Source organism: Thunnus maccoyii, chromosome 15, assembly GCF_910596095.1.
Source record: "Thunnus maccoyii chromosome 15, fThuMac1.1, whole genome shotgun sequence".
Classification (NCBI taxonomy): domain Eukaryota; kingdom Metazoa; phylum Chordata; class Actinopteri; order Scombriformes; family Scombridae; genus Thunnus; species Thunnus maccoyii.
Window position 1 is genome coordinate 5,709,016 of NC_056547.1, and position 25,763 is coordinate 5,734,778.

Consider the following 25,763-nt stretch of genomic DNA (forward strand, 5'->3'; position numbering starts at 1 on the left):
CAGAGCCTTGATAAGAGCATCTGTTAAATGTTTGAAATGTGACAAAACAAATGTGTAACTTATCATGTCTAAGCAGGCAGCCAGTCTGCAGTGTTATTATTGCTGATATTCTCTTCTGAATTCTGGATTCAAAAGGTTAAATTCATACTTTCATTCACAAATTCTCATCAATCACATCCTGACTTTAAAAAAAAACCCCAAAACAATCACACAAGTCATTTACTTTATTCCATTTAGTGACATTTTAAGCTTTCTGTTATCATATAATTCAACATAAATACATTCATGTGACCAACTTAAATACAATATGTAACTCAGGCATTAGATACATGAACAAACTTTTTCAATAATATAAATCAAATGTACATATTGTGCAAATAACTATATAATACTGTCAAAAACTCATAAAGAAAATAAATATTTCTCTCTCATCAGATAGAAAACAAAAGGTGAAAATAATTAAAGGCCACTCAAACAATCATCTGGGATCTTTCATTACAACCAGATCAAAAATATTCTTCCATAAATTAAAGACTCTTTGTCCTTCACTGTTTGTATACCTGCTCTAAAACATGATTTCAGGCATGGAAACTAAATCAGTTCTCTCTGAGGTGAAAACTTGTGTCCAATAAATCACAATATTTTGCATCTTTAACCTACTGTAGTTAATTCCTGAGGTAAAGCAGTAAGTGACTTCAAGTAACTTCAACCTCCAGTGAAAAAGACAAAATCATATCCCTGCCGACTATAAACAGCTGCACAATAATTTCAATGAAAAACAAGCAGCATGTTGTCAGAAATCTTAAACTATATTCAAACTAAGTTAATCCTGTGATTTGGCTTCTTGACCTCATGTTTCTAATCTTTTCTTCTTATGTTCAAGCAATGAAAAAAACAAACAAAGCCTCGACACTATATCTGAAGTGTGCAAACCAACCCAACGAATTTAACCTTTCTTCTTCTCCTCAGTTCCTGAACCTGTAGGAGATCGGCAGCAGCTTGTGAGTCTTCTTCATGGCCTGGACTTTGGTGTGCGTCTGATCGTCCATCGTCTTGTAGCACCGCCGGGCGTAATCTAAAAGTTTCTCCTTAGACGCCTCGAACTCCCCGACCTCCGCCACCTGCAGATGTGGAAAATGAAAAGGGTCAAGAGAGAAACCTAAACAAATGATTAGATTGATCTGGCCTCGACCTTTTGACCTTTCTAACTGACTAACTCACTTTAGAAATGTTCAGAAATGTCTCAAAACAGCAAACTTCACTTTCTCCAAAGCCTCAACTAAATTACAACCCTCATTCATCTGCTGCACTCACTGAGTCGCTCTGAATCAGTTTAGAGCAAATAATTGCTTTTCAATAATTTCCCCCAAATTTTTAACTGCAATATAAATTGCAATCCGGCACACAGATTGTTAAACATTTATGCAGCGAGGGAACATTTTGTTAAGAGAACAGAGAAACACTCCAATGATAGTTTCTTTAATTTTAAAGCTGCAATGTTTAGTTGATTAGTACATTGAGTCCATTAATGAATCATTTTAGTCATTTTCTAAGCAACAATGCCAAAAAATTTGATAGTTCCAGTTTCTCAAGGTGAGATTTTGTTGCATCTTCTTGATCTTACATCATGGTAAACTGAATATTTTTGGGGTTTTAGACTGTTTGGTCGGACAAAAGAAAACATTTGAAGACATCACCTTGGAGACTGGGAAACTGGAAATATTTCACAGTTTTCTGATGTTTTATAGACCAAATGTTTAATTAATTAATTAATTGAGAAAAAATAATCAACAGATGAACCAATAATGAATAATAATTTAAATGAATGACCAGAAAATGTGTTCAGTGTACAGTTTTATGTGTAGGATCCATTTTAAGCATCATCCAAAGATTAAATAACTAATTTCAAAACTTAATTTATTAATTGTGATTTAAAAAAAAAAAATTTTACAGCCCAGAATTAACTAAATTAGAGTTGCAATAGACTAAACGATTAATCAAGAAAATAATCAGCAGATTAATCGATAATGAAAAAATCATTAGCATTAGTTGCAGCCATAAACTAAATACTTACAACATCAAAAGGCAACAGATCTGCCATGCATAGGAATGTGGAAATTGTTATATTTCCTTTTATCATGAACAGAAACGTTTATTTCAGACCTTCTCTGGCGCCACCAGGAGCAGCTCAGCGATCGGGGAGGTGGACGCCATCGTGTTTCGGTCGACTCCGTGGATCTGGAAGGCTCGGGACATGCTCCTCACTCGCTGGTAGGTGGACAGGATCTTCTTGTAACGAATCAGAACTCCGTCTGGGTCTTTGACTGAGGAGAGAGTGAAGAGAAAACAGGAAAGAAGTATATCAGATGAGACAGATGAACATGTATCTCAGAGAGGATTACAGACAAATTAACACAGTTTCGGTTGCTGCTAAATAATCTGCAGTAATTACAGTATTTACCAGATTAAGTCAAATATTTACACAGGTGGTAACTTCATAAAGACTCTCAACCTTTCTTTACTTCAAGAACACCAGCATTTATTTTCTTGAGTGAAACTTAAACATGTATTCAGATTGAACACTTTATTTTAGAGCTGCAATGATAAGTCGATGAGTCGATTAGTCATTTTGATTCTTTCTTTTAAGAAAGAAAAGCTAAACTTATCTGGTTCCAGCTTCTTAAATGTGACTATTTTCTAGTTTCTTAAGTCCTTTATGATAGTAAACTGAATATATTTGGGTATTTTAGGTTACATCTTGGGATCTTGGAAATTTTCTGCCATATTAGAACCAAATGACTAAACGAGCAACTGATCGTCAGATTAATTGATAATGGAAATAATCGTTTGTTGCAGCCTGACTTTATTTGTATGAATTTGGCCACTTTTAGTTTGCATCCACTCTCATCTTTCCATTAACTTTGTATGCAATTGTGTTGTCTGTATAAAAAATTTAATATTTTGTGTTTATTTTGAACACACTTTAAAACGTGCACATCATTATCATTAAGCTGCTTGGTTTAATACATCAGGACGAATCATTCTGGGAAACAGTTAGAAGGAGGTTTGTCACATGACTCTCACCTCTCTGCCTCTCCCTGCCGTGGGTGATCCTGAAGATCCTCCTCATCTTCATCCTCGGCTCTCCTTTGGCTCGTCCTCGTCCCTTCTTCTTCGAGCCCGTCTCCACCGACGAGTCGTCCTCTTCCTCCCCCTCTTCCTCTTCCTCCATGTACTCGTCCTCGGTGTAGTATTTATCCTCCTCCAGGTGAAACTCTTGCTTGACTGTGGCACAAAACTGTCGTCATGTTTCGAGGCTGTCTCCATTTTAGTTTACAGTGTGATATTTGAAACCTGCTGAACTGCAAATTAGTTCAATAATTCTAACATATGAAAGTGGTTCCTCACCAGGGATGGCAGTGCTGCGGCGGGTCCGAGGTCCCGGTACCTGAAGGCGTTTGAGGGTCATTCCAGACCTGGTGGTCATGGGTGAGGGAGGGGAGGGAGAGATGACGGGCTGGACATTCACAGCATGCTGGGGGTCTCCACACCACTCTGTCACTGTTCATAATAATAATGATAACAATATTTATTTTTCAGTGTAACTAATCAACAGAGTGCGGAGCCCAAGAGAGGCCATGGAGAAAAAAATAACTAATTTGTGCTCCTGATTTTTAACGCCATCCCTCGTCCTGCATACACCCTCACTATGGATCACTTGGACTTCATAAGGTTTTATTGATCTTGGACTAAGATGTGTGGATAAACTTCAACTTCAACATTTTGTTATCTCTTCCAGTTCATAAAAACTCAGGATTGGGGTTCAAGATTGCTAACAAACCTGAAGTAAATCAAACAAGTTTTACCTGCTTTATTCAATATGCATCAGCACGTAAAAAAGTAACTAACGTTACAGGGCAAATGTCTTCTTCATCGCTTTCTTCAAACTTCCAGCTGACTGAACGCGTTTGGTGCCCTCTACAAGAAGGGAACAAGCAAAATAGATAAATCGAGAACACTAATTACACAACATAATTTATTATAACATAAATTATTAAATCGAGAGCACATATTTGTTTGTTTTTCTTCCTCCACAGCCCCTCCCCGGCTCCATATCAAAGTAAGAAAAGATAAGAAAATGAGGTCCAGGAAGCCAAAATAACTCAAGTGGTCTGTGACATCATCTCACCTCAAAATAAACCCCAAATATCAGATGATAAACAAAGACACAAATCAGATTAAAAAAAAACAACAAATAAACATATTTTAATGTTTGTCTATTAATTTCATTTTTTTGTCTATGGCTGCCAATTTTCTATATTTTTCATATTGTCAACAAATCTCCTGTGTAGAGCCAAACAAACAATGAATTGATCTACTTACAAGTATTGTGTGTGTATCCAAAGCCTGATATTTCTTATTCCTCTGTGCTGTAGACCTCCATTATTGCTCAAAAACTATTAAAAACACGTCAGTGAGCCACACCGCTGCACTGGGTGACATGTTCCTTCATTATGAAGAGTTTGGTCACGTTAGTTTGTTTAGAAATGGCTCAAAAGACTAATAACAGCATCACATTTTAGGAGAGTAGTTCTGTGTGAGGCGGAAGCCACTGAGCATGTTCTGTTTATGGAGCTTCACTAGCTTGTTGTGCTATAAATCACAACCTCTTAACTTTGCACTGAAGTTCTTTGAGAAATTTATAATGTAGCACAAAGTCAAGAGGTTGTGATATGTAACACAACAAACTAACATGACCGTAATCTTCATAGTAAAGGAACATGTCACCCAGAGCAACAGTGTGGCTCACTGACGTGTTTTTAAAAGTTTTTGGACAACAACAGAGGTCTACAGCACATGAGATTTGTTGACAATAAGAAAAATATAGAAAATCAGCAGGCAAATCCTTTAAGTGCTTAATAAGTTGGATGTGTTTCCTGATGCCTCACCCTCCGGACTCCTCATGCTGACGATGAGGCGGTCCAGCTGACAGCGCAGGAAGTTGCGTTCCTCCTCCAGCTCCTCAATGTGCTTCTGCAGCCAGGTGTTCTTCTCCAGAGCGACGTACAGGTGAGCCCGCAGGTTAGAGACCAGGATGAAAGGGCTGTACTGAGAGTGAGGAGACTCCTGCACCACGGGCACTGCAGGAGAGGAGAGTTAATAAACATGGAGAAGAAAAGAAAAGTGAAGGAAGCTATTCAAGATGAATTTGAGAAGGATAATACAGTAGACTTGAGGAAAAAAAGGAATCTTGAACTTCAATATTCCCCATAAATACCCTTACAGTTAGATGTTATATTTACAGACATATATGTGTCATACGATATTGAAATAGGTTTAGACCCTTCATAATGCACTTACAATGTAAGTGATGAGGTCCAAAATCTACAGTCCTTGTTTTGTGTAACATTGTATTCCAAAGTTTATCTGAAGCGAATATGAAGCTTCAGCGTCCAAATGAGTCAAATCAAGTAGATATCTTTCAACGTTACAGTCTTTGTGGTGCCAAAGTCCCTCCTTTTGTTACTTTACTTCCACTGCAGCTCAACATGGGAATTTGACACTAAAAAGACTGTAAATGTGTCAGATATCCACTTGATATGACTAACTCAGACTGCTGAAGCCTCATATAAGCTTCACATCTACTTTTAAATGACACACTGTGGATTTTGTTGAAAAATTGTGAACCCATCCTTTTAATTTTTTTAAATATATAATCCAAATGCCACCACAGTGTGTTACTGCACATTATAAAAGTGGTCATGAGTAGTAGATGTGGTGTACTGTACCGTCCATCATCTGCTGGCTGTGGTTCAGGTGATAGGCAGGCGGTCTGTCTATACACTCCTCCGGAGGAAAAGAGACCTCATAGGCATCCAGATACCCTCCTCCTCCTCCTCCTCCTGCTGCTGCAGAGTGAGGCATGTAGTGCTCTAACACACACAGAAGACAATAGAAACATAAGATTCTGCAAAGCAAGTATAACAAAGTCTTATTCTAGTTATTTTTTCAATTAATCGATTAATCTTTTAACCTATAACATGTTGTAAAATATTAAAAAATGCTCATCACAAGTTCCCAGAGAGCATAAGGTGACATCAAACAGTCCAAAACCCAAATATATTCAATGTACAATCAAATGGAACAGAAAAAAACAGCAAATCCTCACATCTGAGAAGTGGGAACCAGCTACCGTTTAGCCTATTTGGCTAACAGTTATCAAAATTGTTGTCCATTAATTTTCTGTTGATTGACTAATTGATCAGGTAATTGCTTTAATAATAATAAAGTGTATTTATAGTAATTATGATTTACATCAGCAGTCAATAACTAAGTTACAAGAATAACACTTATATCATAGAAAATGTATCACTGAACACTGTATAAATCAAAGCGAGATACATTCAGGTATAAAAACGTAAATAGTTCAATTAAAAACATTTGTTTTAAGATACAATTTCAAAGACGATAGTTCCAGAAATATCCCTCCATGTCTTTTCCTGATTATTTGCAGCTATTTTAAAAACAAAAACCATTATTGACCAGTCCAGGAGCTATTTTCAGATGACTAAAACTTCAACTAAACCCTGCAGTTGCTTATTTAATTCTTTAAAAAATGCATTCAATCATTTGGTAAGTAAGTAAAATTGTACTTATACAGCACATTTCAAAACCAATGTTACAAGGCGCTTCATAAAAGGATAAAAGATTAGTTTTTTAAAATAAAGAAAGAAACATTACATGTTAGTTTCACAGTGGATGCGCCATTTGCTGTTACCTGGCGGGTTTGTATCATCTCTGGTTGTTGGAGGATTCATGGCTGAAAACTCTGTCAGGTAATCGATACTGATGAGTAATAACTACATGTAGTCAGAAACTTGTTATTATTTGTCTGCAGTTGTTCTGTAATCAGTAATACTTCTGTAATACAACCTGAAACCACCCGTTCCTGCTGCTAAACTCACTCTCCGCCAGCAATTACCTGATTATAAGTAGCCTCAACAGGTGCACCGCGCTCATTTTTTCATTTAGTTCACACATGCGCACAACGGTCCTGTCCCCTCACCTTTCCCAAAACACGTTTAGGATGCATCCGGATGCCTCAGCTCAGCTCAGACAGCTTGTTTTCTGACTCCACAGCGACTCATATCTGCTTTCCTGAAGAGACAGAAGTGTTTCTATAGAGTTCACATGTGAAGGTTGAGGAGTAGAAAGTGTTGGAACGCGTCCAAACATCCCACCGGAAGTGTGTCACCTGTGGGCGGGGCGCAGGTAAAGGTGGCGACACGAAGAAGGTGAACACGGAAGGAGAGGATAAACTTTAAAAAGCGTGGAATAAAGAGTTTCACGTTGCAGACTGAACCACATTAACAAGTGAGTGAAAGTTGGTGTTTTACTGATGTGAAGTTAAGTTTCGAGTTTAAGTTTATTATAGATTTTTTTGTCGACGATAGTCTGGACTCACTGCGTGTGTCTTCATGAAGCTAAGTAAGATCTAACTTTTACATCCAGTCTTTCTTGAGACATTGGACAGTGGAATCAAAATTAAAGCTAATTATGCTTTGAAAATTGTGATTAAATCCATACTTAACTATATTTACACAAACAGCAAAGTACAAAATCCTACAAAATACTTGGTGCATGCAGATAGTGTTAAATGTATTGCAATTACTACATACATTAAATACAATAAATATACTGTACTCTTTCAGCGAATCACGTATAATTATGGGTTATAAATAGGTATGTAAGAGTCAAACTATCAATTATCTGTATTGGTTAAGTACAGATGTACTGGTTTAATGCTGATGTCGCTGGTTTTATCATCCAGTCATCTATCGATCCTTCACTTTCTTCCTTCTTTTCACACTTATTTTATTTATTTTTAATTATCAACATTATTATATGATTTTTGCTGCTGATCTTTGGGTAAATGTAGATGTTTTTTTTGATCTTTTTTCATTTATTACAACTATCTGTCTGAATAGTTTATCCTGTTTAACACTGGAATCAGTTTTTCAAGGTTTCTTTTAATTGTCAATATTAAAGGACAGGGAAATTCGGTTGCAGCACAAGGAATATACACTTACATATATACACAGAAGTAGCATACCGCATATATATAAGTTTTTACAATATATGCAAAGTAAATGTAATATGCAAGTTATGTTTAAAAACAATCATAACAGGGTATCCAAAGCTGTTATAATATAGCATTTTATGCTAAAATACGACCATTTTCCACCAGAAAGGCTCAAAATTGTGAGTCTCCTTCATAGTTTTATACTTAAACATCATGGACATTAAAACATTTATTGGCAGCTCTTTAAAATAAGATAATGCAGGTTTCATATCAGATGTTATAGAAGTAGTTGATAGACACCATATTGACAACACCAACTGGCATATTTCTATGTTTTAACAGATTCATATCTTCCATATATAAGTCTGACCCTGAAGTAACTGCAGGTTTCATGTGTTTCTGTGGACCTAAAGTTCCTCGATGGACCAGTAATGACCACCTTCCTTCTCTTCCCTCTCTACCAGTTTCATTATGGGCCTGTGTGATGGTTTATCCCACTGTAAACTGGCTCTGGCCTTTGCTGTGTTGATGGATTTACTGGGTGGAGCGGCCCTGCTGGTGGGAGTCTTCGCCCCTGTGGAGGTCAAAGGACAAGACTTTGGAGACTTGCTGGTCTATACTGGTATGTTGGTCAAGACAAAGAAAGTCTCCCTACCTCAGCCTGTGATCAGAACTATAAATGAGATGATATGAATGTAGAAGAAGTGACTGATGTGATCTGTGTGCAGGAGCCCTGTTCGTGCTGATGTCGCTGGGCGGATGGGTGCTCTGGTACAGCGGGAACATCGAGGGCCTGACGTCCAAGAGGGAGCTGGGACACATCGGCAGCGCCGTCGACCGTCTGGCTCGCAACCTCAGCCGCAAGATCCGCACTTACAGGAGCCACCACTGACAATCCTAAACGTCCGGTGATGCCTGTGTTTGTCAGTATTAATGTTAGATACAGACAATCGGTGAAACCACATGTAACACTGAAATACGCTGAGTGTTACAAGCATATCAGAAACATTTCATAATAGATTTGCACCTGCTGTTCTGTTACATACTGTCGTCATGATGTTTTATTATGATTTGTATTTTTATTTTTTATAGTGTTTTAGATGTGATTATCATTCAGTGACGCTGTGATCTCCTGTTAGATTTCAATAAAGGACTTTTTTACACATTAAAAATGTATTTATCTTATTTTATGTAATATAACTTAAACTCTATAATCACAATCAGGCGCGATGTCCTCGTCTAAAAATACACTTTCATACTTATTTAATATTAAAAACAGATTCACTCCATTGGTCAAACAACACGAATGACAATTTGATTCAATAATCACCAGTAATACAATAGATGTCAATACACATGTTCAAAGTAACAGGATCACATATAGAGATCTAAACACTGGATCATAGATTACATCACTGTACATGTAATTTTTTTTATTATTGTAATCACACATGAATTTCCCTCAAGATTAATAATGTATAACTTTACTAATGTACATATACAGAAGTATATACTGCAATAATATTGTACTATCCTATAAATAACATGATAAATTCATCATTTTTATGTCACATTTTTGTATATATGCACAATAGTAATATGATATATTTATGAATTTCTACACACAATAAAAATGATATAGTTCACTACATTTTTACTTAAAATCTGTTTTTGCACATATACACACATAAACTACATTTATTTATTAGCTTTATAATACTGTGTAGCTTCCTAATTCTTGGTGTGTTTTGTAGTTCTGCATTTTTTTAAAAGTCCTATCTTTCTTTTTTTTTTGTTTTTATTTTATTTTCCAGCTCCAAACATCAGTTATATGAAAATATTAATCATTTCCCAATAATGCAGCAGAGTAAGAAAACAAAATGGAACCATGTGAGCAGAAAAACTCCCAAAAGGTAGTTTGTTTAATGTTTAATCTGTAGTCATGGTAAATAAAATGTGTGTTTATGGTTCAGGCTTTTTTCTATGAGGCTGCATTTTAAATTATATTTACAGACTTTTAAAAAGACACAAAAAAAGATTTTGGGTGAGGGAAGCATAGGATGGACCATTTATATAGATTCTAGATTAAAAACACATTTAATAAACATATGTTCTTTAATTAAGTCTAATGTTAATCTTATTTTATCTAATTTCATGAAGTGGCATCATGTAACCTGTACTGACCTCTACTGGTGACCAGCAGGAATTACAACAACACCAGTAGATCATCTATCCATCTCTAGCCTGCACAACAAAGATAAAGCAGAGATCAAACATAAAGTAAAGAGGTCATATCCAGTATCACCCTGCTGATCACCATGCTGATTTATGTATGTTGCAACAAAAATTGCTCAATGAGATGATGTAGTCCTGTTGTAGTTCTGACACCCAGACATTTAAACCTCCAAGAGATACAGAGAGGTTATTTCCTCTTTCTGAACAGATAACAAAAGCCTGAGAAAAAAATGATTAAGGTTTTTTTTTGGCACAAACTGGTAACTGAACTCATGACGATGGCGACATCCGTAACAAGCAGACAGTAAAAAAGAGGAATTGACCTGGCAGCAGAACATTTGTCTTCCACCAAGACAAATCTCCACTTCACCTCTGACCCGGCTCGGCTAATCTGATTCATCTCTCGCTTTGTTGCTGAAAACACCGCTCATGTCCGGAGGTTAGACAGTAATGGATTACTCACTGTGGGATTAAAGTTACCCGTTCTTTTACAGTTACTGTAATCCATCACTTAATCCCAAAACAAATCATTAGATCACTTACAGAAGCTGTAAAACAAAGAGGGATCAGATCAGTCAGAAAAACCTCAAAAAGTCCATCACAGGTGAATGTTTAAAAGTTGTTTTTCTTAGGTTTGATACCTCACCATATGGTACACTCCTCTGAGATGCTGATATTTTAAGCCCCCACCATGTGGTAAACAGAGGATTGATAAATGGATTAGACATGACCTAAAGCAAGCAGTTGAGGTATTTGCCACAATCTCTAGGTGTGGTCTGCACTCAGGCATTCAGGTCACAACCCCCTGCCCCGCCACTCAATGAACTTAGCGTGAGGAGGGTATTCCCCCCACAGACAGCGTCTGCACAACCAGTAATGAGATTATGAGGGCAATTAGTTTTTGCTGCTCTTGTTTCTAACACTTGCACGCTGAGTCATTGCCGTTGACCTCAGATGTCGAGTCACAATGTCAACATCTCATGGATGACATCCTGTGGCCTGACAGGTGATGATTAGAAGGTTTTTTACACAGATAAAATCACCAGAACAACAATAGCATTGGTTGAAACTCTTAAAATGACCTACATGTATTTTTATGTGTATGTGACAGAGGGCAAAAGGCCTGATATGTCATTTTGTTGATAAAGCAAAACACATATTGGCTGGTTTGGCTAAATGACTGAAGGTGTCAGCTTCATCTGCATGCCATCATGTTAAACCACACATTTTCAGTATGAAGAAAAGCTTGACGTATCATACAGTATTGACCTTATGCGGCCTCACCTGTTCAATTTCTGGTTTTGTATCTTAACTTCGGGTTATTTTCTGCTATCGCTGGTCGTAGTAATAGCCATAGTAGAGATGGAGCCAATGTGGAAGTACCTTAAAGTGCCAACAACGGTTGCCTGATGCTCCAACTGACTCCAATTCAAAAAGCATCAACTTCTCTCTAGAAATACTAATCCAGTATTTATTTTCAACGAGTCATTGTGGTCTCAATCGCTAAATTCAGGCCCTCTAATAAGTGTGCTGGTGGTTATTTTGGAAATGATTTCTCCCTTAATAAGATTTGAAGACTTATAGTAGCTTTGATGTCAACCGGCTCCAGTGCAAACCAACAGGTGACGTCACACCTCGCTACATACAATAAGTGTTATTTAAATTGCTTCAAAACATGAATTTTCCTGGTGAAACACTGTTGATCTCCTTCTGCTCCCTCCACATCCAAACTATCCACGCTGATATGATACTCATTAGTGCGTCTAGATTAAACTTTCCATTTTCTAGGAATAGATTTCTCAAGGTCGGACCAAAGAGCTTTGATAGTACTTATCAGCCACGTTCTCGTAACAACTGATTTGCCGTTCCCTGTATTGCCAAATCCTCCTTACATAGCCTACCATCACCACCTTCACTGTGTGTCTCTCTCTCTCTCCCTCCTTCTGTCCCTCTATTTTAATCCCCCTCTCCGTTAAATCAAAGGATTCCCTTTCTAAGAACTCAATCTAAACCAGGTTGTGGCTTGGAGGTGGGATTGTGAGAGAGAATGGTTTGTCTCAAGAGCCCAGGGATGAAAACCGCTAATCCAATAAATCCAGACTCCCGCCTGGAGGGAAAATCCCCTTTCTAAAATAAGAAAGATCTGGATGACAGACAGAGGATGACGTTGAACGTGACAAGCATCAAATGGGGTGCTTCCCAAATTTTTTGAAACAGCTTCAGCTCCAAAACTTTTGTCAAAATTAAAGTTAGTTGATCTTGAATTTTGAGAAAAGATCCTTTGGGACAGAAATAAACTCACTGGTTTATGTGGTCACAGTGGATCACAGTGGGTGGAGCCAGAAAGTTTAAGAGCCAATTGAGAAGCAGGAGGAACTTCTTTAGCCACTAAACAGTTAAAATGTGATTGTACATATTTACATTTATTACATATTACATATATTTATATCATATTATATAGAGGACATTATTTACAAAAAAGTTTGTGGCTTCAGGCTTCAAATTGTGGAGAAAAAGGACTTCAAGGGCACATGTCATGCTTTTGTGGTTTTCTGTTATTTTTACACTGTTATGATGTTGGATGTTAGACTTGGTCAAAGTTCCAAAAACTTGAGGTGAATGTATGTAAAAATGCTTCCTGTAATTCAAAAGCCAAACATTATATATATATGACGGAAAATAAGGAAAAGCATAATAGGCCTTTAAAGAGAAAGGAGCTAAAACAGCCTGTTTCAGACAGAGGCTGAACTGAGGGGCTGCATAAAGGACCAGTATAAGATAAATAAGGAGTTTTTTTTAACCATAAATCATGCAGAGATATTCCAGTAGAGCCCCAGAATAAAAATATCTAAATGTGAAACAAGGATTAAAACAAGGATACAGAACAAATAGAGCAAAAAAGAGACAACTTTCCCCAAATCCTTTCAAATCGCACCAGTGTTTTTCACTGATAATATATAGAAGTCTTTATTCTGAAAGTCTGTTAAACGAGCAGCACTTTATGTCTTTCACATCAGAAATAAATCAGATGGAAGCTGGCTGCATAAAGGACTGTTAATGAAGATAAAAAAAAAAACATTTTTTAAGAAGCTATATTACTAAACCTGCCTGTTCCTCTGGCAGGGCTCTCCAAAGTCTCTGCAGCCAGATGGCAAAATCTAAATCACCCGCGGAGCCGTGACTGATGGTGCCAAGACAGAGGCCTCAGCATGTCAGCGCAGGAATGAAGTTGTTTTATTTAATGCAGAAGTTATTTAATGCTGCACTGAAGATGAAAGCAGTGGGTGGGGAGGATGCCTGCAAGCAGTTATGTCATCCTAATCAGAATGAAAACCCATACAGGAGACATGCTCACAGGTTGTTGTTGTGCTGTTCGGTGACAGCGAGAAAAAATGAAATTGTTAATCACAATGTAACACGTGGTGGAAAATGTTACAACAACAATAACTCCAAACTCTAATGGAGTCTGTTGGGTAGCTATTAGTACATGTGAGTTTGATAATGAGTGGGAGTCCTTATCAAAAGAATTTAAAAATATATATATAATCATGGAGAGAAATTCTCTCTCCTACCAACAGTCGCATTTTTCTGGCCTTAACCAAGCAGCTTTAGTTGCCTAAACTTACACCACCTCTGTTTTTGCTCTCTACCAACTCCACTATGTTTACCAGCTAGTTTACAGTTAACTGTGTCTGTTTGCTGTTTGGTGCTGAGCTTTTTCTCCGAAAACAGCTGCCTTCTGTGGCCGAAAACGACGCTATGAGAGCACTGAGAGTGAACCAAAACAGTAAAGTTTCAGCCAGACAGCTAAACAATGAGCTGAAACTCACTATAAAGCTCTGTAAAGCCGAGGGGGAGCTGCAGAGTCACTGATAATTCTCTGTAGGTTCATCACTATGAACAACAAAAGCACAAAACATTACACATTGTAATTTGATACATTGTTGTATACTGGGGTTAGGGTTAGGGTTATGGTTAGGGTTAGGGTTAGGGTTAGGGCTAGCCACTTTAACCAAACATTAAAATTAGCAGATCAGAAAACAGTCATATGAATAATTTTTGTAACTGTCTATGTAACAATTTTGGACAACACTGACAAGCAACTTGTTTTGTTGTTTTATGTATGAGGGCTTGTTAGAAAAACAATATCTTGCAAGTGCTTTATGGATATAGGCATATTATGAATTTTTCTAAAAGCAAGTATAAAAACATGTTCCTGCAGGTCAAAATGTCATCAACTATGTTTTGTACAATAAAAACACAGTTATGTACTGCACATTCAAAACCCTGATCAGGTGATTCATACAAAAAGATAGAAAAAGATATCCTTCCACATGTAGATAGAGCCTTTAACTATGAAGCAGGGATCTTTTATCGAACAATCTCACACACACCCACTGGTGAGCTGCAGAACTACTGTATGTTCCTGCTACACTGTTGGGTAGCAGTAAACTTTACGAACATTAAATGCACTACAGTGAGCTGGTGAGGGAGGTGGGTCAAAGTGGTTAAAGACCACTTTGACACTGAGGTCATGATCTCTGAGCTCAGAGGAGTACCGAAAATGCTTTAGACAGGAAGTTTACACCTGCACGATGTGTACTGTGAACTATAGGAGAAGGTGGTTTTTCTGTGTTTTCTGTGGTTGACTTGTTTGCAGCGGAGCAGATGGTGTGGATCAGCAGTCAACACTTAGTTAAGCGCATTTAACTCCCCCCGCTGACTGCTGCAGAGCCACTCGCTACCACTCGCTGGATTTAAACCACTAACTCCAAGATAGGTCCGAGATAGTTTTAGAAACGTTGCCTCACTTGATCAGGTGTATTTTTACAGCGGATAAAGCCCTCAGCATGCTCGTAATCGGGCAACATTCCTGCCCCATGCTGACCTGGCTTAGTCCGCAACAGGCATCAAGCTCAGTTGAAAGCTGTTTGGAAGAGAAGCTGCAGGGTATCTTTGGTGTCCACTGAGTTTGGTCTGACCTTTCACCTCTGTCACATGTCACTTCCCTGTTACTCCCATTGTATCATATTTCATAATAATGGCAATAATCACATAATAATTATAAACAATGAGAGAGATGATGAGAGCTTTAATAGGAAAATACAAATGAAAGTTAATCTGAAGATGATATGAGACTTCAGTTGTCTGAGTTAGTCAAATAAAGTGGATATCTTGCACAGGTACAGTCTTTTTAGTAACAAAATCCTTCTTTGTGTCTTGACAGACAGTGTTTTCCTGTTCAGCTGCAGTGGAAGGATCATCACAAAAAGAGGGAATCTGGCACTAAAAAGAGAGTAACTTTGAAAGAAATTGATTTGACTAATTTGGACAACCGAAGCCTCATATTAGCTTCAAATAAACTTTTACAGACATTTTTGCACAGCTGTAGATTTTGTCCCCCATCACTTACAATGAAAGTGCATTATGAAGAGATCTCTTAATGGTCAGTATGAACAGGAGGAATGATTACAGCAAGAAAAACATATGTCAATGTTCATTTGGGAACCTGACTATTGTTTTAAGACAGACTTGAAAAAATGTGAGCCTATCCTTCAAGCTAAAAACTGACAATACTTTTGCAAATATCTCTAAATCTAACTATTCAGCAATTTGAATGAGCAGGAAATCATGTTTTTCTCCTCCCATTTATTCACACAAAGATGAAAAAGCTAAAAGAAACAGCACTTAAAACATCATGGAATGCTAAAAGTCTCCAATGAAGTTTTCATAAACTGGATAAAAGTCAGTCTTTGGTTATATTATTATTCAATCAGAAAAATAGAAACTCCTACACTGCAGTCCAAAACTATAAAATAACCAAGAAATATTACCCTTGTGACAATTTAACTCTGTGGTCACATTTGAAGTAGTAGTTTTTGGCATTGTGGTGTTTGTCTTTCATTAGACTGCATTATATTGAGAAGTGTGTAATATTTTATCCACTACATGTAGATGTGCAGATAGCAGAGTAAAAGAAAATAATTCTAAACACCTAACAATACAATAATATATACAATACAACATCACAAACTACAGCCTCATAAAGGACCAAAGAGTTGAATCGTCATCTCTGTGACACAGTGTGACAAATTCACAAAGGTAGTATGTATTATATACATATATATATATATATTTTATATTAATAAATTGAATTTATTTGAGACTAAACTAAATTAAACTTAAGGTTTCTGGCCTGCTTTGTGCAATGTGACATCACATCTAATATTTGAAGAGCAGTTAGAGCATTTTTCCTCAAAGAGAGTCCTGAGACCCTGAGACTATCAAGGTTAAATTTTATTGTTTTTTTTCACTACCATTAAAGCTGGAAGTCATACCAATTAAATTCTGCTTCAGATTAAATGTGTAGTTGTGTATAATTTCATACTTTTTTTGACAGAAAACATACACACACACACACACACACAAACCCATGCCCTCCCCAACCTCCACATGGCCAGAGCAAAAACAACAAATTGATTTGGATTGATTTTTGTTAACTTGTTTCTCATGAGTTGATGTTGTCTGTGATGTGCTTCTTCTTGTTGTCTTTTCCTTTGTCCTGTTTGTGAAAAACACCTCATAAATAAATGTGACTTGAGCAACTACATAAATAAAAAGAAGAAAAAGAAGAAGAAACAGCACCACAAGTTCAGGAATTTTAGGGGCTCACATGGGTGCTGCTGTGGCTCCGCCTCAGGGTTAATTGACTTATCTCAGCAGGTGGAGGCTAGTTTCCTTCGCTGACAGCCACTCTTTGTACTGGACTCCTCAGCTGCTCACACAGGTAGGAAAACATGCAGAGCGGAGAGACAAATATAATGATCTGAAAGACTCAAGACTTGGAAAATCATTTTGTTGTATTGTTGCTGCTGGACTATTGGTGACATTGGTACTGTTTAATTTAGACTCTGGTTGGAATCTCTCACTTGTTAGTCATGTGGATTTTAGGCAGGTAGAGGTGTGAGAAGGTGGAAAGAAATAGTTTTAAGGGATGAAGAGTAATATTATTTAGAATAGATTTTGTTGTTATGTGACAGTCAACTTCAATCTACAGCTATGTACTATGTGGAACTTTTTAAGAACTGTTCTGACATGATGCCATGCTGAAGAGAAGACCAAAAAGACCGGATAATCTTACTCATCTGTCGTCCACTATTGCACATAAGTAAATTTGTCATGATGGATTTCATCAATACTTATTTAAGCTAAGATGGCTTTTAATCGACTTGGATCAACACATAATGATATAAATTAAGTCTATTTATGGTCATCATAGTGCTTCACTTTCTCCTCAGTAGATTTGATTATTCTTCCCTGGTTGTCACTGATGAATGTTGCCGTCATACTTAAATTAATTTAGTGTTTTCCTTAAGTGATACTGAGGTCGTGTCTCAGTCCCTCACTTAGTATGTATGAAATCATATGCAGTGAATTTGGGCTTGAGCATTGGTGAAGAGTGAACACTGGTACTCAGTGATGTGCAAAACATGTCTAAGGCAGAATTTTACAGTGATGTAACATCAACAGCTAACGCTTACTAACTTGAAGAAAGCCTGGAGTTTAGAGTTTAGTATAATGTCTATTTACATTTGTAGATAAAGTTCTTCTAGTAAGGTAAGTAAAGTGATGTTACTTTCCGTCAGCGAGGATAACAAACAAATGCACTGCCTTGCTTTTACGGTACATTGTGGGAATTGTCTGAGAAACTGAACTTCCAATGCACTGAGAAGATTTTGGCACTGGGACACTTTACTGTGCTAGGGGCTGTTTTGAAATACACCCTGAGACAGGTGAATTTTGGTAGACACTTCGGCTACAGTGGTGATCAGACCTGAAACCTTGTAATTAAGGGGAATCCTTCTCAGGGGCTGGGCCACCTCGCTTAACTTTCAAAGTTAATGTTTGAATGTAGCTCCCATACAGTATTTTCCCTACCATTTAAGCTTCCAGGACATACCAAATCTGATTGAGTTGATTGTGTTTTAAAGATCTGTGGAGTAAATCACAGTTCTCACTGGTTGGTGCTTTGAAATCAGGGTTGACAGGCTCACTTTGGTGGAAAAAAAGTCTTGGTTGGCCTTCAGTAATATAGATGTTCCAGGCTTATTCTGTATTCATTTTGCATTGCATTTCAATCCATGTGAAAAAGAGGAAAAACACACTGTAAAAAGAAATCTGAGTTAGTCTGGAAGACCAATATTTTGAGTGCCAAATGAAACCTTTTTTCCTGTCCTGACTGCTCATCTGAGTGCGATGGGAATCAGTGATCACAAATGCCTTTATATTTTTGATGTTATGCATTTGTCAAAATATATCAGGTAATATCAATTAATAACTTTAAAAATGTTCTCTCTCACTTGCTAAATCATGGCACCATGCTGCTGCTAAAATTATATTGCTTTTCCCTTTTTGATTTGCTGAATATATTATGCTTTCTTTTGTGGTCTGAGATTCACTTTGTCATTCTGTTGTATTCAGTTAAAGATGCCATTGATGTGAGAGTGATCACACCTACAACAGTCTCTTATAAAATCCTTTTTCAATTGTGCCAATGCCAAAATAGACTGCCACACATTTAATATTGCTAAACAAGAACTTTAGTGTCAACCTGGGTTGAACCTTGTTCGTGACAACTCTGCGGGTATTATCAATGGTTGATAGGCTTAATGAGCTTACCAAGCGGCTTTTGCTCTTTTCACAGCATTTGCTTCTGTGGGCTGAATTGCTGGCCAAGACCAGGATCAGGAAGGATACTGCAGCATACTTTATGAATAGTCTTCTGTTTATCACTTTGACAAAATAGAGGAGGCAACTCCCTAGGCTGAAGTTTGTTGATTGCCCTGGAAGAAGTCAAGGGCCACAAATTCACACTTTGATAAAGGCCTGAAACATCACCAACACCACCAACAATGGGTAACAGCAAGAGTGGGGCTGTGTCCAAGGAGATCTTGGAGGACTTGAAGCTCAACACTAAATTCTCAGAGACTGAGATCGTCCAGTGGTATGAAAACTTTAAGAAGCAGTGTCCAACAGGCCGCATCTCAAAAGAGGAGTTCCAGAGCATCTACAGCAAGTTCTTCCCAGACAGCGATGCCAATACATATGCCCAGCATGTCTTTCGCTCCTTTGACACAAATGATGATGGTACACTGGACTTCAAGGAGTATATCATCGCCCTCCACATGACATCAACAGGGAAGACCACCAGGAAACTGGAATGGGCATTCTCTCTGTTTGATGTGGACAAGAACGGATACATCACCAAGTCAGAGGTCACAGAAATTTGCTCGGTGAGTTTTGGAGAAAAACCAGTGATGTAGTAGCTTGTAAAAGCATTTGAAAGCTCCAAATTGTGTTTGCAGAGTAGATATTTGTTTCCTTAGCTGGCAAATATGACTTTCAGAGCCACAAACCACAGTTTTCATTTTAAAAATATGGTGCTGATGTTGTTACCATCATCTAAACCACTCCTCATTGTTTACCAACTGGTCTGACTTCCAGCAGTTTGAGAATTGTCTGTAGGAACACTTTTGTGTAGTTAGAGTATGGCCTACATTTAAGAGATAAGGTAAGAGATTTGAATTAGCAAGGGCAAAATGAAACATAGACAACAGTATTTTCTGCATACGAGTTGATATTGGACTGTTCTGAATGGTATCTTTTATCAGCTTTTAGACAAAAATCTAAAAGCAGATCTAACTACTGGATAGACTGAGCTTAAGTTGGTTTATGTTCCTCTATCATTTTGGAATAAGATTATTATTATTATCTATATAAATCTTTTCTGGATTTAGGTGAGTAGAGTTTTAGTTGGACTGTTGATTATAGGTGGATTATAGGTGAAGGTGATGAGAAAAGGATTGTGAAAAGAATGAGGAGTTTAGATAGTTAAAAGCATGGTTGGAAGCTGGATCAAAGTGATGGAGATTTTCACAAGGAACTGTTAAGGAAGCAAATTTGAATTCTATGAAAATGATCTAAATTGCACAATGAGATCAGAAGAATAGAAAGCTGAGGCATGCAATCTAAGCATCTCCAAGGATGTCACTTGATTTGGATGTAGAATTTAAAAAAAAAAAAGTTGAGTCAAAATTTCCTTTTCTGACATTTCTGATCACGTCAAACATTAACACCCACTCACTCAGTGTCAGGAATACCTTTTCTGTCACCAAATTTAACTTGCTGCATTGAAAGCTATTCTCCATCTCATGGACTTAATCTGGTTAGGTAACATTTTTTAAAACACAGGATTAGACTTTAATTGATGCTGATAGGTTAAATTAAGAACTAAGCCACCACAGAGCTTTGGAATCGGGATGGGAGGACATATGTAGAATAAATATAGACTACGCACTTTTGAATTGAAGATTACCTCTAACTTAATATTTGATTTGTTTTTCCAGGAAGATAATTGGAAATTAAAACCAATGTCAGACTGTCTACCTGAACACTTTTGAGTGGTTAGAATATGCCAAACACTTTCTGCATGAGCAGGAATGAAATTAAGCATGAACAACTGTATCATCAGCATACAAGTTGATATGGGGTGGGATATGTGGTATAATGTGTATGTACATCTGATGTTAATGCACTTTACACTTTAAAAACAATATATACTGCCAGTAGTTTGTCTTCTTTAATATAACTAAATATAACTTGCACTGCAAAAATAGCCAAAAAAAGACTATGCAAGGCTTACAATAAATGAACTTGGAGAATGGGGTTTAAGAGAAAAGCCAAATCCTTCCTCAGAGTATGTCTGAATAAGACAGTTTGCTCCTGATACGACAACTTGGTCAATTTGCTTCCATAGCGGTAATATTTTCTGTAAGCTCTGCTTTTGTAGTGAAATGTGAGCTAATAGTTTTGGCATTCTTCCCCTTTTGGGATTACTTGGTGGCTTTTGTGAAATGTAAAATGCTTCAGGTATAGATCCAATCTGTCATATGAAAATCACAGTTAAAAGGGAGAGGAATGCATGATCATATACCAAAGGGCTGTTTAATAATTATGTGTTAACCCCAATATAGCACCCAGTAACAACAAATGGAAAATACCCAATTTCCTGGGTTCTTTTAAATCTTTGCTACCCCTGCACACCTATTTATAGTCGCCACATTTCAATTTAAAAGATTATAGTTCATACCGAATAATCACAGAACAAAGCGAGGGGAGCCAAGCAGCTGGCCGGTTAATCTGTGCCACCAAAGCAGTTTGTTGCTGTTTTTTTCAGTAGACACATGATCGGCTCATAGATGTGACAAAATTGAGATTAGAGGAGGGCTTGGGTGTGACGGTTCTACTCCCATTGCAGTTATGAAAGTAGAATTCATATTAGTTGCAGCTAATGATGAAAATGACAAAGGAGGAAATTCATCTTGTCACCATACCTCACATGTTTAAATTACAGATTAAAGGTAAAATGTCATAACAAAATGCTTCTCTATCTTTGACCAATTTGTGTCTTCTTTTTTTTCCTCTAATAGTCAATTTTCAAGCTGATTCCTAAAGATGAAGTGGCTGATCTGCCTGAGGATGAAAACACACCTCAGAAGAGAGCAGATAAACTCTGGACGTTCTTTGACAAGGGAGAGAATGGTGAGATAGTGATAAGCGGATAACATTTTTGTTCTTTTGAGTCAACCAATGAAAATATTATGCTTCTGAGAAATGTCTGTATGATTGTAACTCCAACCACTTGTTAGATGGGGCCCAAGTGTAAAGGTGGGATGGATGAGTGAATGGCCTGACATTAGACAATGAAGCTCTGAGGCGTGCTACAAACCTTTTAGGAAGTTCTGTCCTGAAACCTAATGCAAACTGTGCTTTATTCAATCAATGAATCACATGATTGGCTTGTAACAGAACCAAATTTCATGCAAGCAAAAGTGTAACATTTTTCAAAACAAAAAGGTCAATGCATAGAATACACATAACATATTAAAGACCAACCAAATCTAGGCTACATTATGAATTGTAAGTGTAAGATGAGGGATGCTGCAGTTTGTAGTGTAATGTTATAAGAAATGGGGTGATGGTTAACTGCAAGAAAAATGACTTTCATTTTCACACACAAAATGCATCAAGATCACACCGTTTCAGGTGGCCTATTGTACTGATTCGCTGGTCAAATGTGAACAAGAGTAAATGTTGACCTCTGATTTGCTGGCTGCTGAAGGTGACTGGAGCTCACAAAACAGGAAATGCATTCTTGAATTTGTCAGTGGTTTGAAGATTATGTCTCTCAAAACTGAATTACCAGTAACCGACCATCTGCCTCATTTGACTGTATTACATTTGTTTTACTAGAAGATGATGCTCCTTGAACTTTGTTAGCTTGAGCTCTATGAGGTGAAATTATTTCCAATACAACCGATTGCAATGCCTCAAAGTTTCTGAATGCCTGAATACCAATTTAGTGTGTTTTTAAGAGCTTCTTTAAATAAGTATTTTTAAGTTTGGGTCATGTCAATTACCTGAACTAAATTTCTTCTTTCTTCTTCTCTCTTTTTCTACTCCTTTTATTCTTTCCAGATCGAGTGGCAGAAGGAGAGTTCATCCAAGGAGTGTTGGACAATGAGGCAGCCCTTCGTTTGATTCAGTATCAGCCGGCAAAATAACTCTTTTATCAAACAGATTAATTGTATAACTCTCCACTCATGTCTTTTGCACTCTGCCCTTCAATCTGACACGCGACAGCACCTTCAGAAATTGTGAACTTATAGGAGTTGCCACCGTCACACTGCATTGTTCAAATTGAACTGCAGTGAATCTTCTTATGGGTTTTACAACTTTTGTTACCAATGTGCATGCACTGTCTGAACAGTTTTCTTAATGGATACACACACAAATTGCATCAACTAAATGTTAAAAATTCCCCCAGTTATCTGCAACTGTGGTTATCATAGCAACTATCTCCACATATCAAAGCTTCACAGCAACTCCTACTTGACAGGTATATATCGAACATGAAGTACATCCTTAAAGTGACTCCTTATACACAAAAAGAGATTTACGTGTAAAAAAAAAAAAATTAATAAAACAAAAATCAATCTCCACATAATTCAACTCCAACCCTCATTCCTATTTTTATGTGCAATATTCCATTATATGTGTAACCTAAATAATACTAAATCCTGCAACTAAGTAAAACGAAACTATTATCTTTACCTGCTAAGATTAGTTTCTTCTCTGAAATTTCAGTAGATGAGGCACATACAGTATTTCTGAAACTGACAGTGTTTAGTTTACATTTCTTAAGAAAAACTACATTATGAGGGTTTGTTTTAGCAACTCAAGCTTTCATTTAAATATAATGTCATGTACATCAGTTATCTTTGTTTGTTTGTTACACAGAACCATCTGAGAAGTTGTCCTTGGAAACTGTTTGGAAAAGGGCAGGCACTTTCAAAAACTACTTGGCACGTGATTGGATGAACCATCTGCCTATCACCGTCTATCACAGTCTTACTTTGTGAGGCAGCTGGATTTGCAAGAATGCATGAGAATCCTCATAGGTCGCTGATTGGTCACAAGCGCATAACTGATAAGATGGATTCTCGCGTGATCTTGTGATGTCGTCATCTCACACATCCAGCTGCCTTGCAATATAAATAAATGCACTGTACCAGGGCCCTTATTATTGTCTGATTTTTTTGTCTTTACCAGTGTTAAATTCTTCCATGTGGCACAATCCTTCTTGTATGATGTTCTAGTTAAGTGGTGCATATTGGCGTAGAGGTTTGTTCATATACAACGACAGCTACAAATAAGTGTTGGTCTTGGCTTTCCCCAAGAAAATAAAATTCCAATAAATCAAAACCATGAAATTGTGCAAAAAAATTAAGTTGTCTTCCTTTTTCACATAAAAGTGGGGGTTATGTGATAGTGTTGCCTTAAAGGGGATGTAGCATGCACTTTTCCAGGTGTATATTTTTATTCTGGCGCTCTACTGGAATATCTTTGCATGATTTACAGTCATAGACTGTAAAAAAAATATGGATATAGTCACTGTGACATCAGCCATTGGTTTGTTGACTGCCGTTTTAAAGCCTCAAGTTTAACGATTTTTACCATCGCCATGTTGGATTTGGGAAGCACAGCCAGGTAGCCTCCGCTAATTTAGCTGTGCTAAATAAAAAGAGGCAGTGGGTCTGTCGGGCAGCTGAGTGACGTGGAGCCTGCATTTCAAAGAAAAAACTCTTCAAATTGTAATTGCGCTTTGATAGTTGTCATTTTATCCATCTGTCTGAGGTAAACTGGACATTTCAATCAAGTCATTGCTTCTAGTGTTTCTGCCAAATATGAGATGCAACTTTACCCCTCAGACATGTTTCTAAACAAAGAAGTTTCTCATTTTAGCCATGGAGTGGTTCAGGATGTGTCATTTTACCAACAAAATTAACTTCAGTTTTATAATGTTCTATTGTACATAATTTACATGTATTTCCTGTGTATTTTCTTAGTATACAGAAATATATAAAGTACCACAAAGCTTATAATCTGGTACAGGTTCAGATCAGTGCTGAATACTAGAAAGATTAAACACTAAAAACATTCACAGATCTAAAAGTGTAGGTTCACATCTAAAAGTATTAATGCATGTATCAAATACATGACTTACACACTCTTATCTATATGCACGACATACAAAAAATATTCTACAAGGCTGACATGTTAACACTTGTTATTCTACTTACTTTAAGCTTATTACTAAATATATGGCTCAGCTTAAAAACAAACTGAGGAAATTGTCAGAAACAAGCAGCCAGACCTCCTGCACACTCATTCACTAATCACACAACATCAACAGGTGACTGAACAACCACTCAATTAAAAACTAGATCAATTCTAAATGAATGAGTGAGTCCAGACAGCTCACTGTGACTTCAACAAGCAAACTACCCACAACACATTATATGATCTCTGCTGCATTCTTGTTAAGGAGATAAATTCACAAAAGAGCCAAAAAGAAATATTTAACCATCAGAGATGAAATTAGCGACCAAAGAGACAGAGAGAGAGAAGCTGTATCTGACTCACGTTATCTGACGTCTTCTTCTTTCTTTCATGGAGATGACGTATCCATGTCATAACGTCCATTTGTGACCGTTGGTCATCTTGTTTGTTAGTTAACAGAACTTTGTGGCTGCTGGTTAACCAGTCTGATATCATTAGCAACAATGACAAACAAGCTAACTCTCCTGGTTGTTTCTCCGGTTGCTTCTCTCTCCAGCCTCCCTGGCTGCGCTGCTGCTGTGCTGCTGCACTGCACAGTCCAGATCCATTCTCCTGTTCGCTTAACAACAGTCCTTAACAGTCCTTCCATGGATGTATAAAGAGACCTTCAGGCTGCTACAACGAGATAACTGTTGCATTGGCTAACGCAAGGAGCTATCTACTGCTCTTTATCTACCGTTGCTACTCTGCCTTACAGTGGAGA

The 25,763-nt window shown here is 37.3% G+C and overlaps 3 protein-coding genes across 6 annotated transcripts; 2 read left to right on the top strand and 1 right to left on the bottom strand.

Annotated features, from left to right (window-relative positions):
* Positions 1–209: 209 nt before the first annotated feature.
* Positions 210–7,155, bottom strand: LOC121913831 (coiled-coil domain-containing protein 106-like). Of its 3 annotated transcripts, XM_042436689.1 has the most exons (8): positions 6,934–6,964; positions 6,779–6,829; positions 5,790–5,933; positions 4,950–5,141; positions 3,409–3,561; positions 3,085–3,285; positions 2,164–2,324; positions 210–1,121 (listed from the first exon to the last, which is right to left on the bottom strand). In XM_042436689.1, exons 2-8 carry the CDS (start codon positions 6,816–6,818, stop codon positions 966–968), a joined length of 1,047 nt encoding a protein of 348 aa, XP_042292623.1. In that variant the 5' UTR covers positions 6,819–6,829; positions 6,934–6,964; the 3' UTR covers positions 210–965. The 3 variants fall into 3 exon arrangements, with proteins under 3 accessions (XP_042292623.1, XP_042292624.1, XP_042292622.1); XM_042436690.1 differs by lacking the exons at positions 6,779–6,829; positions 6,934–6,964 and adding an exon at positions 7,067–7,155; XM_042436688.1 differs by having other exon boundaries at positions 6,779–6,976.
* Positions 7,156–7,284: 129 nt separating this feature from the next.
* Positions 7,285–9,255, top strand: tmem238a (transmembrane protein 238a). The gene is made up of 3 exons (XM_042436691.1): positions 7,285–7,374; positions 8,548–8,705; positions 8,812–9,255. Exons 2-3 carry the CDS (start codon positions 8,555–8,557, stop codon positions 8,973–8,975), a joined length of 315 nt encoding a protein of 104 aa, XP_042292625.1. The 5' UTR covers positions 7,285–7,374; positions 8,548–8,554; the 3' UTR covers positions 8,976–9,255.
* A 7,761-nt stretch (positions 9,256–17,016) lies between these two features.
* On the top strand, positions 17,017–23,662 carry LOC121913005 (recoverin-like). Of its 2 annotated transcripts, none has more exons than XM_042435605.1 (4): positions 17,017–17,105; positions 19,023–19,611; positions 21,808–21,919; positions 22,856–23,662. In XM_042435605.1, the coding sequence occupies exons 2-4, from the start codon at positions 19,231–19,233 to the stop codon at positions 22,939–22,941; spliced, it is 579 nt and encodes a 192-aa protein (XP_042291539.1). In that variant the 5' UTR covers positions 17,017–17,105; positions 19,023–19,230; the 3' UTR covers positions 22,942–23,662. The 2 variants fall into 2 exon arrangements, with proteins under 2 accessions (XP_042291539.1, XP_042291540.1); XM_042435606.1 differs by lacking the exon at positions 17,017–17,105 and adding an exon at positions 17,187–17,210.
* Positions 23,663–25,763: the final 2,101 nt, after the last annotated feature.